The sequence below is a fragment of the Gymnoscopelus braueri genome (genome assembly GCF_963280865.1).
Source record: "Gymnoscopelus braueri genome assembly, chromosome: 11".
Taxonomy (NCBI): Eukaryota; Metazoa; Chordata; class Actinopteri; order Myctophiformes; family Myctophidae; genus Gymnoscopelus; species Gymnoscopelus braueri.
In genome coordinates, this window is record NC_137613.1 from 37394608 (window position 1) to 37410588 (window position 15981).

At 42.8% G+C, this 15981-nt stretch overlaps 1 protein-coding gene across 1 annotated transcript in view; it reads left to right on the forward strand.

Moving 5' to 3' along the window:
• The window catches only part of calcr (calcitonin receptor), a 91316-nt gene that overhangs the window by 44715 nt on the left and 30620 nt on the right, over positions 1 to 15981 (forward strand). Inside the window, exons 2-3 of the mRNA XM_080442243.1 lie at positions 9557 to 9622; positions 13806 to 13968. Of these exons, the coding sequence (XP_080298369.1) occupies positions 9557 to 9622; positions 13806 to 13968 (229 nt within the window). The remainder of the gene's footprint in view (positions 1 to 9556; positions 9623 to 13805; positions 13969 to 15981) is intronic.

The window sequence follows — 15981 nt, forward strand, 5'->3', positions numbered from 1 at the left end:
GCGCTCTCTTCCAAGCACAGATCTCTGCCAGGCCTGGTTTCCTACCCATGGCTGTGTCAGTGGGGTGTAGCCGTCAGGAAGCTGCGGGGGGGAAACAGAGTTTGTACGACAGACAACTGTTCATGTTTGTGGCGCTCCCTATGGGCAGAAATGAACGTGGTTTTGGAGGTTCGCTCTCTAGAGACCCTCAACATGCGATTCCAATTTGGGTATGATTGGATGTTGCGTTCATGATCATGATGTATGGTGTTTTTTGTAAGAAATAGGCCCTTCCCATAATTTATGAAGGCAATTATTGGAATCTGAATAATCTGATTCCAGAGAGAACGTGTACGGATTTGCATGAGTTTTAGGACAAAATCTGTAGTAGCAAAAGGTTTGTTTTGAAGAAAACGCAAAATGGTGGAAAATCGAGTCAGGTGAAAATAAGCATGGCCTACAGTTTATGGTTTCGTCATGATCCAAGGAATCCAGGGGGAACATTTTTGATTGTACGACCTATGATTCAAGGTAGGCCAAAAGGTGAAGCGGCCTGTATACAGTTGCACCATCAAGGCTGATTTTAACCAATTAAGACCTGAGGCCGATTCCGATTAAATCCTAACAGTTTTCTGAAAAACGTATGTTTCTATATCAGTGGTTCTCAAACTTTTTCATGTCAAGGACCCCCAAAACTATATGTATTTGGCCGCGGACCCCCATCTCGAAATATTTTGTTCCAGGGACCCCCAGAAGCAAAGATTTGAGTTAAAAATGTTCGCTTTATAAGAATGTAAATATATTAATTTGCACGCATTTTCAAAAATAGTAGATCTACAAGCTCATAGCGCGGCACTCGGTGCTGCGCTATGAGCTTGTATAGGCTATCTGCTATTCTTGAATAGCCAAAGTGTAAAATAATGCTTTTTTAGCTCAAATCAAAAAAAGGGTTAAAAATTCTTCTTGTGCATGCAAAGTTTCACACCAATCCATCCAGCGAAGCCCGAGATTAGCTGCTCACAGACAGATACTGTAGACAGACAGACTCAGGAGGGGAAACATTATCCTCACCCCTGGCCATTCTGGCCTAGCAGAGATAATAAAGGGGGTGAGGAGAGAACGTGATTGGATAATTACTATAGAGGGCTAATGAAGGACAGGTAGACTGGACAAGAACTGCTACTGAAAGTGTCTTTAAGTCGAAGTACAGGGCGAAGTTCACACAGCAGATTTCCCGCCTCATAGAAACTTTCTGCTGAAGTACCTTTCCAGGCGTTTCTCCCTGTGAGATGAGATAAGACTGGGAACATGGTTAAGGGACAGCTGAGAGGAATTTGGAGTGGCCTGGGTCTCGGCTGAGGGGAAACAAGTGAGGTGAGAAGAAATGTATGTATGACTGACTGACAACTGAGTACAGGTGTGAGTATTAATAGTCTGGAGATGTGGATCCCTGGAATGAGGACGTGGGCATGACAAAGCCACCAGTGGTGTAAAGTAACTAAGTACATTTACTTAAGTACTGTACTTAAGTACAATTTTGAGGTATTTGTTCATATGGTCACCTTGGCTGCTCATCCCTTCAAATTGGCTAAATGGGACTGCAGCACAGAAGGTCTATTTGTACTTTACTTGAGTATTTCCAATTTCCAATACTTCTACTCCACTACATCTCAGAGGCAACTATTGTACTTTTACTCCACTACAATTATTTGAAAACATAAGTTACTAGTTACTTTGCAGATATAAATTATTACATTATAAAACATACATTAACCACTTTAGCCCTATTTTATACATAGGCTATTTGAAAATAGCCGATCTACAAGCTCACAACGCGTCGCATCGCGACGTGTTGTGAGCTTGTAGATCTGCTATTTTCAAACATTTTAGTACTTTTACTTTTGGTACTTTAAGTACATTTTGATACCAATACTTTTGTACTTTTACTCAAGTAAATTATGAATTCCGGACCTTTGTAACATAGTACTTCTACATTGCAGTATTGATACTTTTACTTAAGTAAAACATTTGAGTACTTTTTCCACCACTGCTGGAATGAGGACGTGGGCACGACAAAGCCACTAAAAGGTCTACCTGAGAGAATATTGGGACTCTATTTTCATTGTCATTTCATTCTGAATGACAGTAAATGAGCACGGCTGGCAGAGGGAGCAGGCACCTGTAGCCGATTTTCAATTTCACAACCTCATTAAAGGCCCGTCAAAGTCCCTGACGTGGCGTTAGATTAAAAATCCATCATGCAGCAAAAAGATCTCCCCACCTGGCCTTGTTGTTTAATTGGAAACAACAGGTTTGAATTAATAAAAGATGAAGCTGGCAGAGATGGCACATAATCTGTGGTCAGTCGGTCGCAGGTGGTTTCTGCCATGTGGTTGCTGATGCTACTGTAAGATTTCTGGACGCAGATGGGTCTGATGTGTCCAGTGCCTGGGCATGTGGTGAACAAGCATTCTCTGTGCAAGCATTGGACATGGCGTGTGTGTGTGTGTGTGTGTGTGTGTGTGTGCGCGAGCGAATGCGCGCGCGCGCGCGTGTGTGTGTGTGTGTGTGTGTGTGTGTGTGTGTGTGTGTGTGTGTGTGTGTGTGTGTGTGTGTGTGTGTGTGTGTGTGTGTGTGTGTGTGTGTGTGTGTGCGCACGCACAGCAGCAAAAACAAATAAGGTGCAGAGACAGATTAGGTGAAAATCCAATGTGTCACTATAAGGGGCCAATGTCTGCTGCACACAGTGGATAGATACCCCACTTAATGAATAAGGCTCATGACCACATATAGAAAGCCTTGAAGATATAACTAGAAAGGAGATGGAAGGAGGGAGTATGGGGGGAAGAGTATATACGGTAGGACAGGGATGGAAGACCGGGCACACAAATAGGCCAGCCTTGTTGGCTTGGTCTTTCTGGGAGTGTTTTGTATCATGCATTGATTCGGGTACAGGTGTATGTAGTGGTTGCAGACATACACACTGTATATTTGGCGTTTCTTTGTCTCTCTTTTTTTATTTTTGACTGTTTTGCACTTTCAGTGGATAAATAAAAGTCTTAGCTTTAAAGATGTGTAAGCCTCATGGCCTAATTTGGATGAGAAAAACCCTTCTGAAGATTGAAAATGCAGGACGACTTCCTCCTTGCATTTAAATGCTGCCTGTGTGCAGTTGAGTAAATTATGGATGTGACTCAAGCTACACAAAAATGTTGGCACCATAGAAAAGCAAAAATAGCCTCCTTTTTGCCTTTGTTGGAGATGCTAATAATACAATATATATTTTTAGGATGAGGCTAAGGCCATAAAAGTGCGGGCACATCTGTCTTCAGGTTTGCCAATAAATATCTCACCACCACAGTCATTTACCTTTCTCACCTCAACTCGAACCTGACTTCAACTCAGAAATATGTTAGCTTAGTCCTGCATTGGAATGAGACTTTGAGCTTCGTATTAAATTACGCTCCTGGGAGTGGTGCTGTTATCAGATGCTATCACGATCCCACATTCAGTCCACCATATGCGCGCAACAATTCTATAGAAATTCTCTCCCAATGGCCCACATGTGTAGACCAATCACAGCAGTCCCCCGAGGCTGCGGGGAAACTGAATACGTCTTCACTAATCACAACAACTCACTTTAGCCAGCATGCTGTTGACTGGTGGTCCTAACTTGTTGCACAACCTCAAACAAAGCACATGGAAAATATTGCTCAGTGTGAATTGTGAATGATACTTGATTGTTCCTGAAGCCTATAGTTAAAGCTGCAATCCGTAAGATTTTATTTTAAAGCCCGGTCCCCTGCAGAAGATCTGACATTTCTATTATACAGAATGGTTGATAATATTGATTGATAATATTGTGGGTAACATAGACATCTGTCCAGCCATCTAATTCAATTCACCCACACAGTAAAATCCTTGGTGTTCATTTATCCACTTGGGTGTACAAATGTAACCAAATGGACCCTTACGCGTTGTTCTGGAATCAAGTTCATATGGTCACCTTGGCTGCTCATCCCTTCAAATTGGCTAAATGGGACTGCAGCACAGAAGGTCAGGTGTAGGGATGTCTAGCAGCTTCAGCTCAATTTTCAGACGCAGACAGCGAGAGACGGGATAGGTACTGTATGACATCCTCAGCTGTCGTGAAACAAAGAGTGAAAATCAAAAACAAACTAGACTGGCACATTTATTATTGATGGAATCCGGGTTTTGTTCTGAAGTTGTCCAATAATCCAGAACACACACACACACACACACACACACACACACACACACACACACACACACACACACACACACACACACACACACACACACACACACACACACTCACACACACACACACACACACACACACACACACACACACACACACACACACACACACACACACACACACACACACACACACCATTTCCCCTGGACTATGGACTTATCTGTCCGTCTCCACAATAATACATAGTCACTAATGGTTTTCAATTTGCCTTTGTCACCCAATGGTCAATGGTCTGCTCTCATCCGTCTAGTCCAGTAGAATGCCAATACCAGTATAATAGAGCCTCACACTGTCACACTTGGGTACACCAAGCATTACACACAAATATACTCACCGCCGCACACATGCTCACACGCACGAGCACGCACACACACACACACACACACACACACACACACACACACACACACACACACACGCAGTGGTGGAAAAAGTACTTCAATATTGTACTTAAGTAAAAGTACCAATACTGCAATATAGAAATACTCTGTTACAAGTAAAAGTCCAGAATAAAAAATGTACTTGAGTAAAAGTACAAAAGTATTGGCATCAAAATGTACTTAAAGTACCAAAAGTAAAAGTACTAAAAGGTTTGAAAATAGCAGATCTACAAGCTCACAACGCGTCGCGATGCGTTGTGAGCTTGTAGATCGGCTATTTTCAAATAGCCTATGTATAAAATAGGGCTAAAGTGGTTAATGTGTATTTAATAATATAGTAATTTATATTTTACTCCAGTAAAGTAAAAGTATCTCAAAATTTTACTTAAGTACAGTACTTGAGTAAATGTACTTACTGTAGTTACTTTACACCACTGCACACACGCACACACACACACACACGCGCACACGCACGCACACACGCACACACGCACACACACACACACACACACACACACACACACACACACACACACACACACGCGCGCGCGCGCACACGCACACGCACACGCACACGCACACGCACACACATGCACACACACACACACACGCACACAGGGGAGAAGGATGAAAGGGCATCAATGAATACTTGAGTCAGTGTGAACCGACGGTTTGCTGGGTGGGTTTTATAGATCAAGCCCAGAAACATTTTGCGATCAGTATCTTACCTCCCCTGACCCTCCGTTCCATTTCATTGCCTTTGATTTGTGTTTTTGTCAAGCTGAGAGGTTTTCAGCACGCTGGGTCAACATTAATGCAATTATGATCTCTTGAACGTCTTTTACGGTATCACCTCTTGCTCTCAATGACAGGAAGTTGTTAGAAATAATGATGTTAACTTTCCTCCATCCGACGTAAATGTCAGATGGAGGTTTTGTAAATGGTAAATGGCTCCTTTATCCAAAGTGCTTTACAATGTGCATTAGATATTGGGACAGGCTTGTCTAGTGATTACACTGATTTATGCTAATCCTGATTTGGAGAATCCTGGACCACTGATTATCAAAAAGTAAATCTGGGAACCCATCGTCAAATAAAACGGAAAAACAGCACCCCCAGCGTTTTTCACTTTTGCATTTGACTCTGGGGGGGAGGGGGGGGGGTGATTCACTAGACCTATGCGGCTGGAAACCGGGGTTTGGACATGCCTTCAGCCCTCTACTTCCGGTGGTGCGCCTATGTTTTCATTGCCACTAACAATATTTCTCCACGGAAAACCAACACCATTTCTCCCAAAGAACATGGATGGTTTTGGTTATAAGCCCACTCGTTTCTATGATGAAAGAACAAGATAAAATGTTACTAACTTTCCGTGGTTTTGTCGGCTCCGAGGACACTATTGTTAAATGAGTTTCGGTTTGTTTCCAGTGGGAAGCGAGCGCACAGATGTAAATCCCGCCCACTATTGGGTAAAGCGCGGCCTGCTTCCTGATCTGAAGGCACGCCCACTTGTAAGCTAACGCGCACGCGTTCTGACGCGCACACGTTCTGAACGGAGCTTGTTCTTGAGAGATTATCAAAAAGTAAACCAACACCAACATAATGATGCCAAACCAATATCAGTCGGGCTGTATCCATAACTAAAAGGTTCTATGTTCAATCCCTAATGCAGTTCTTGGGTATGACACTGAAACCCTATCTGCACATTCATTATAAGTCTAGTTCTAGATAAGAGTGAAATATGAAATGTTAATATTTGTGAAATATAGAAAGTGAGCTGAGGACTGTAATTGAATTGACCTCTTTACTTGCACACAGTGAAATCCTCAGTGTAAATTTAGCCATTTGAGAGAGTGTACAAATGTACATTATTTGAGAGAGTGTACAAATGTACATTTCTACACTCTTCGAAGGGGCCTTGCCATCTAGAACAGGGATTGTCTGTATCTCTAGTCTCTATTGCTGTATGTATTTCTATATCTGTTCATACAAAAGTAGACCAATCACAGCTCAGCTCATGCTGCTATGCCGATCACAGCTCAACCTTATTTCTGGAAGAACAGAACACTTATGATACTGTTATTGGCTATTAGAAATATATATAAATTTTGTTCTAAATATACACAGGTTGACAAACTAGACAGGTAATGTTCTGGACACTTTATTTTATATTGTGGAGATGTCCATAGACTGCTCTACACGTTTGTTTACAAACATTCTGATCTGGTGTATGAGAGAGAGAGAGAGAGAGAGAGAGAGAGAGAGAGAGAGAGAGAGAGGGAGAGAGAGAGAGAGAGAGAGAGAGAGAGAGAGAGAGAGAGAGAGAGAGCTGACTGATTTCTTTGCCCCTGATGCCATGACGACACATTGAGGTTAGACAACTCACTCCATATTTGGGCGTAGCTGGATTGGGAAGTCCTTATATGGTGGTGATGGCTGAGTCATGGTGACATGGGTGTGACAACGTAGTGACATGAGAGTGGCGTCAGAGGTCCGCCCGCCCTCCCTCCCTTAAGCCAATTTAAGTGTCAGATAAAACTGAATCTAAATCTGAATTGGCAGACTGGGACTTTTATACAATTATGTGGCCGTTCTCATGCATTTAGCTCCTTAGTGGTTTCGTCAATCGATCAGAAATGTGCATTGACCGTTGGCATATGACTGCATGTGCCAAAGCTTAAGCTGTCTATTAGCATTTATGCCATGGGCTATGGGATGAGTCATGGTTGCGGTCTCAAGTCTGCACATAATTGGCCCAGTTCCAATGTCCTCCCTAAAGCCTTAAGCCCTGGCCTGAACCCTCACAGACTTTAATTGACGTCACCTGGTAAAGTGCTTGAGCGTGAGAGGCTGTTAGGGCTCAGAATGGTACAAAAGGAATGGGACAACACTTTGAAGATGAGTCATTCATGACCCTTGCTATAACTTTGAAAAAACGTACTGTCCTAATTACATCAAGTGCTTGTATTTAGGTTATTCTATTCATTGTAATCTGTGTTTTGTTTAGGGTTTGTATATTATTCGTTTAAAAGTTTATTTCTGTATATATATTTGTACTTTACTAATTTCTTATCTCTTGTCCTTCATTTTGACTAAATATATCTCCTCTATTCCTCTATATATCCTCTATTCCTCTCTTTTTGAGAACAGTGAGAAACACAATTTGTTAACGTTCTAATCGGGCATGACCAATTTGCATGCTTACTGATGTTTGGACGATATCCTGGTATTCCCATATTTAACGTTCAACACTATGAACTGTGGGTAATTCCCTCAGGCAAAGTTTGCATCGATGCAGACTTACAGAAATAACACATGAAAACGCTTTGCCAGATCCCTGACAGAGAAGATTTGACAATGGGACAGCCCTAACCCCTCACGGACTTCACTTGAACACACATTCAAGTTAGTGACTCTGTAAGGAGGGCATTGGAACTTGGCCATTAAGCAGGGTGTATTTGAAGAAGCCTATTATGAAATGTGACTGGCCATGCCTCTGTGATGTAATCGCCTTCACAATAAAATCCACTCTTGGAAGTGTGCAACCCCCGAATCGAGGCACAGCTATTTTGGGACTAGTTACTAGGGGGATATTTGTTGGTGAATTCAGGGGCGTAGCCACGGGTGGGCATAGGTAGGCTTGGGCCCACCCATTTTGGTTTTTCTGCCCACCCCCAAAAAATATATATATATTTTTTTAAATATCATATTCAGCCATTTTGATAACAGTGTATCCGAAATCCGTCACAAACCCTCAAAAAAAGTACCCACGCGCTTTGTGGACGCGAGCGTGGGTACAAACCCGCAAAAAAAAGCATGCACGTGTGCGCGCGCGTGCATGCGTGGCCACCCGCTCCTGCCTAGGCCCAGCCTACGCTAGCGTTCTGGCTACGCCACTGGGTGAATTAGGATTAATTAGTCACTAATTAATCCTAATTCTAATTCACCAACAAAAACTCCCAAACTGCTTTTCACTTCCGCCTATAAGAAGCACCACAAACCCCAACAGTTGCAAACTGTTTGTCGTACAAACTCTATTTCAGTCCGCAGCTTCCTTGTGTCCTGATGGTTGCCTGGAGGAGATCTGCACTCCGATGAGTGCACTTTCCTTGTTCGGTCGAGGATTAAAATCAAACCCAATCACCGTGCTGTTTGTTGGGAGCCAAAATAAAGCACTATCCTGCTGAACTCTCACAGTGACCTCCAGGGGCTCTCTCATCCATGATGGAACAAACAAACAAACAGTAGCTCATTTCTAGTTGTTCAATGTCAGAGTAATGGGCCTTTTAAACGGGACTCACAGGGACAAAGCAATGAAGCCCAAAGCAAGCTGTAATCTCTGACAAACTCACCAGCGACAGTGCTTTGATGCAGCTCCACAGAAAGTGAAGCTCAGAGCAAAGTGATTAATGAGCCCCCACTATTTTAGTTTGACTCCCTTTCTCGTTACCCCCTTGGATTGCCTGTAATTTGTCATACTTCTTTGGTGCCCTTGTTTTGTGAAGAATGGATACATGCCCACTCCCCCTACCACCACTGCGCGTACACTCACCCACTCACGCACGCACGCACGCACGCACGCACGCACGCACGCACGCACGCACGCACGCACGCACGCACGCACGCACGCACGCACGCACGCACGCACGCACGCACGCACGCACGCAAACAAAGTGAAACTTTTATTGCTCTGAAATGTCAATACCACATCTCCCCATGTCTTGAATTTGCATTTCAGATTAATGATTGCCGCTTAATGTTCCCTCCTGAGGGCAACGGGTATAATCCTGATGTGAAACACGGACGGATTTGTGTTTTAATGTTTTCATGCAGCCATTTTTCACAGCAGATTTGTTTATTTTTACATTACTATAATGTAATGTCATGTCACTTACTTCTTTTTTTCCCCCTGTAGATGATTTTTCCTGGAGAGAAGATGTATTTGTCAAGCGTTCCCTGGGTGCTATTGCCGTTCACACTGGTAAGATCCTCTTTTATCGTAGTAGCAAGTAGAGCATTATACAGATATTACTTAATTCTCTCTTCATCACATGGGCTTCAAAACTGAACAGATAGGTTCTGGTCCAATGATTCCATCTAGTCAGCAAAAAGATATGAAAGATTAATTTGGTATAGTTCACTAACCTTTTACCATAAATTGGTTCAACTTCTTAATTACAAGTGCGGATGGAACAAAAGACCCTCAATCCATGACAGCGTGTTTCAGTGTGTGTTTGAGTGTGTGTCTGAGTGTGTGTGTGCATGCATACGTGCCTGGATATGTGTGTGGTGAGTGTAAGTACTATATATGAGAGAGATAGAGTATGTGTGTGTGTGTACTGTATATTATGCATTTTTTGCGCATTGAAACGTTTAAAGGACAATATGGCACGATGCATCCGCTACAGCATGCTGTAATTGATGTGAAGTCTTTTATTCCCAATTTCTGCATTTAACAGCTTGACGAGCATGTGTGCGGTATTTCTGGTCGTGCATGTGGCCAAATATGTGGTTGTCCATCCATCCGTATCAGTGTGAAATAGAAGCTTGCTATTTCAGTTGCTGCTCAGCATCAAGTCTGACATGAGGTGTTAGCGTGCGCTCCTGCCAAATGTTTCGTGGCTGATGCATCTGCTTCGGTTCTGTTATGGTTCTGTTTTAAGCTCCTATATTTTTTTATTTTTTAGAGCTCCAAACTGCCTTGGCGGTTCATAACAAAACAAATGAATACATGGATTGTGATAGGTGAGGAAAGACCTTGGATTGAGGGGGTGGTGCAGTGTGAGGACCCCCTCTCTCTCCCTCTCTCTCACACACACACACACACACACACACACACACACACACACACACACACACACACACACACACACACACACACACACACACACACACACACACACACACACACACACACACACACACACACACACACACACGCCTCTCTCAGTCGGTACTATCATCTGTTGCTATTCGTGGTGGTGGCCTGGTGGTCGTATGTATGACGTCATTTGCTTCGATGTTTGGAGTGACATCATATGTACGGCTGCTAAACTGCTACATGAGACATCAGCATTCGGGCAGAAGTCACTGGCGATAACACACCATTCTATGGCACAGCGCCGAAGGGGCCGTTTCGTCTAGAACAGGGTTTGTCTGTAACTGTCTGTCTCTATGTCTGTATGTATCTCTGTCCGACCAAAAGTAGACCAATCGGTGAACCATACAGCTCATGACGCGCTGCTACACCGATCACAGTTCAACTCATTCTGCTACATGTATACAATAGGGCTGAATGATATGTTGTTATCGTATCATTATAAGGACGCAGGATATTAGTATTGCAAAAGGGAAACATAATATTGCAAAAGGAAAGGAAAATCACCCCTCTGTTTCTCCGCACGTTGCATAGGAAAAAACAGGTAAAGACAGTTCAACTCTGGCATGGGACAGGTGGGAGTTTGCGTGAGACGAGCATGCCCGCTTGTCTCATATTGCTCATGCCAAAGTAAGAGCAAAGTTTACGTGTAATATGCTTTGTTTTCACTGTTGCTAAATGTATAATATCAAATGTGATACATGGTATCGCTATCGAGATATTTGGCATAAATATTGATATAAAATGTTGTCCATATCGTGCAGCCCTAGCATACACCACACAGCTTAGCTCATGCTGCTACTGTACGCCAATCAGAGCTCAGCTCAGCTGCCACCATGAGACAGAGAGAGAGTGAGATGGTTTATTTCAATGAATAGCCTACACTTTATTGCTGATAGAAAATAATTATGTTAAAAGAACGTCTTTTGTGAACCCTTCTGGCTTTCTTTACCTGTCTCTGCACAATTTAGTTTATGTGTGCGTCATGCCTAGCTGGTTTAAATACAGAACCTAATTAAGATGGCCAGCATGTGGTTATTAAGTTAGTACAGTATGTCAAGATATCATGGATCTGTCTTTTGGACATAACTGAGGAGACATTACAGGAGGAAGGCATGATTCTGAAGTTGAAGTGCATGCCCAAAATATGCCAGCAGCAGCACAGACAATGAAGGTACATGATCCACCTCCCGTTTCCAATTGATGTTTTCGGTGAGCAGAGAGCGTTTGTTCCCTGGTCTTTTTATATCATTACTGTATATCACATTTCACTTCGCACACTAGCAGATCCATTGCCTCAGCAGAAAACCTTTAGCTTCTCATTATTTTTTTTATTAACAATGCATCATGGTGTAGACGCACCTGGCTCTTAACACATTGCGTGCCAATCGCGTAGATCTACGCGAACTTAAATAATATGGAAATATCCGTATCCGGAGATTTTCGTTCCCACCCGCCTCCGCTCTAAATCTTCCCCTAATCCGCCATTATCTCGGTTGTTGTTTTTCTCCTCGCTGATCGCTGTTTAACATAAACCGCGACAACTTCAAAATGGCCGATCGCCGATCGAAACGGTCTTCTCTGGGCCACTCACACAGCTACCCTGTGTGTCTACAAACAGTTTAACGCGCGATCTTAAGGTATTTAGCGAGGTCTGTGGCAACGTGAAAAAAAACTAAAAACAACAATAAATCGCTGGCACTGGTGAGTACATTATGATATTAAACTCTGGTGTGGAATGTGTTAAAGAGAATGGGAAAATACACTATGATCGGGCCCAAAACACACCCATGACTGAGAGAATACATACAACTCCTTTGCTCCTTGTGCCATAGTTTACGCCCTGATTATTTGCGGTCTAATTAGTCAAATTGTATTAGCACACAGCCCCAAGGCATTTTGCGGCCATGCCCTTTAGACCATGCACCACATTGAGTCATAGATCGTCTAAATACGACCCTGTGTCTTGGTTTATTGCTGTTGTGTGGCCTTTTCCCTGCTTTGGTCATAGACAGGTAAGTATCACTCTCAGAAAAGCAACGAGACCTGAAAAGATGGGAGTGAAAATGTTTAGATTTGAGTCAAATTATATGGGAAGTGTAAAAGTGAGCCTGGCAATTTATGTGGTTTAGTTCCTGGCCAAACGACAACAAAGCCGGCTTTCAGAGAGCAACTGAGAGGGATTTACCCTGTGACATCATTTTAAAGTGCTTCCAAATGCAAATCATCCACAGATTCCAACGGAGAAACTGACACCCTTCACTTCTGACTTCTTAGACACCCTTGTCTTGTGTTGTGTAAAGCATAAAAATGACTTCTCATCACATTTCAAAATGACTATCACATTATCATAGTGTACAGTAGGCCTATTTATACGTTGAAGCTATTTAAGCACATACAGTAGACTCTACTCTACTCTGTATACAGTAGAGTATTAAGTAAGCCGGGCCCTGAGGCCCATAGGGCAGGAACCTATCTCCCGCTTCCTTAGCGTGAGGCAGCTTGACATACAAGTACACCCCCTGGATATGACGCTATAGTATGTCGCAGGGAACACACAGTGTCGGTGGTTAGTTACACCTAAAGTTGAACGTTTCTAATTAGTTTCTTTAATTACAGTATATAAGAGGTAAAAATACGCCCCCCCGCTTGCCCCAGAGGCTCCAGGTTTCGCTTCTCAGAAGCGGTGACTGACTCTGGCTTGGCTGGGGTGCTCCCAACAAATTCAGTTGGCAGCTAAAACATGTGGGGGGGGGGGGGGGCAGCAGGGGGGTTGTTGTCCCTGTCGCTGCAGCACAAGCTGCTGGGAAGATAGCAGCATGAACCTCTGCATGCAGCGTTATGCGCTCTCCCCATGAAACTCCTCGCTTGTCAGGTGAAAAGAAGCAGCCGGTGACTCATGTGTATAAGTGTAATAAGACACACAGCACCCTGTAGGCCAAAATGTGGGAGGCTGACAGCGACGGGGACTACAGGGGGGAGGGTGGGGATGGGGTGGGGGGGGGTCGTTTACAGGTGCACCAACAATTCATCATTACACACACACACATACTGTACATACACACACACACACACACACACGCTCACACAGACAGACACAGACACGGATACGGATGAAAGCAAAGGCACCTGGACACACACACACACACACACACACACACACACACACACGCTAACCACCCCCTACACACACACATACTCCAAATATCAGTAGAAAGCACATTTTCTTGTCTGTCTCCTCTCCCTTTCTTCATCCGTCTTCTGTGGTGCTGTTGTCTCTACACAGAGCTGGGCGGTCGTGGCGTCCACCACGGAGACCACCCCAGATACAACATCGCTCAGTCCTGGGCAGAGCATAATGGAGGTCCAGGCGGGCCTGCAGCCTGCGAGCCAAGGTCAATACAAATGTCTCGAGCTGTCCAGCAAGGACCATCTGCGCAACAGAACGGGTGAGGGCTCAAATCACATTAAGTCTGAAGAGGCAATTTAATTACCTTGGAGCGAGTACAACTGGAGTGGCCATTGTGACGTCTGTCTTGTAGTGGACGAGAACAGCACTCTCTCAGCACTCTCTTCTTCTTTCTACTCACAATGCTACTATACAGGCACCTCCTGAGCAGCAGAGGCTTTACAGTGCTCTATAAATATAATGATAATACTAAACTTCATATAGAACGTTATTATACGTAACCACTTAGGCCCTATAAAAAAAAGAAGAGTGTAGTCTTTGAACATTTTCACCTATGACATTCCCCAAATGGGGGGTGCCAGGTTGAAAGTGGCTTAAAAATCTTTGCACTACAATATAGCACTGCTTAAACATAACATAGTACTTAAAAACAAATGAAAAAATCACACCCAGTGTGAAGTGGGCGGTGTGGTCATCACAGTGGTCATTATAGTGATGGAAGCTCACTTGAAAAAAATGGATTTTTTGAAGTGCATAATCGTATTTATAGGTTATTAATGTCATCATGTGTCTCGCTAGCCAATCACAGTGCTGAATAGAGTCAGCCAATAGAGTCAGCCAATCACAGTACAGCTAGGGGTGTACTAATGAGCCAATCACAATACAGCTAATGAGGAGTCCCAACCCCACTTATAGGGGCGGCTACACCGCCCAAAAATACTAAATAAAAATCCATGAAATTACACATATCTTTTTATCATCCAAAATTGTATAATGAGACATGAAAATTGTAAACTGTAACTGTTTAGCTAAATGTAATTTAATTTAATTGTAAGACGCCATAGCCAGCGCTCCTCTCACCAGGTGTTCCACATCCTGGAAACTGACAACAAAGTCCAGGGCTCGTATTTGTCAGCCCTCTCAGTGTAGCAAATTGGTCCTAAGTGCCAGGAAATTCTCAGAATGAGACAAATTTGGTCCCACTCTTCGGCCTGGGAGAAAAGGCATTTTGTCAACTTTATTAACTTAGGAAAATACTCCTAAACAAGGAGAGCTCAAGAGCTGTCCTAATCCATTACGGTTAGTTCCCAGTGAATGCATGAACATTTTGAGAAAGGAGACGTGTCTTGCACGGGAACACTCAACAATGACGTTTATTAAAACATATATTTTGAATAGAAATATAAATGTTATTTATTGATATTTCAGCACAATCCATTTCTAGGTTTGAATACAGTCGCGTTTACAAATTGCCTGCCTTTTAGTCAATATATTGCTTTGATATAATTTGTGTAGTATTTAAGTACATACAGTAGTGCTTAGATAGTAATACACAACAATCACCACGCAAAATGCAAATAAAGTACATGATTGCCACGAAATTAGGCATCTTTCTCATTCAGTGAAAGCATTATCGATGCTTTTATTTTAAGTGCACTAAAAAAAATCTCACTTCTTTATAGCTGCCACACACTATCTCTGATTAATTTCTTCACCACTCAACGTGTTGTAGTATCCTAATACAAGAACAGACTGTATTTATGGAAATGGCTGGTTGTGCTGGAATTATAGGTGTCATAGATGGCACACATCTACTGGCCCAGTAGTCTAGGACATGTGGATGGAAAGAAATCAACACTTTATTCATCTTTATTCAGCAATCTTGGCAATGCACTGTATGATGTTTGCCTTTTGCCAAGGCCACTTAGTACACCTACTTTATATATCATGCTATTTCATTTCATTAGTTATCGTTGTGGTAAAACCAAAAGATAACTCAATGAAAGTGGTTGTAGGAAGCTTCATAAATGCCTCTGATGTCCTATTCTGAGGTAGGTTTTAGTCCTAGTCAAACTTTCAGCGTGATTCTGAGATGCTTGCTAAATATTGGCCACATCACCTTTTGGGTATTATATATTTTATGCACATTTCGCTGTTTACTATTCACCCATTAAGACCTGGAACGCATCTGTGTCATTTTTTGATTTGAGCTAAAAAGCATTATTTTACACTTGTGTGCAAATGTGTGCAAATCTTTGAATATATATATTTT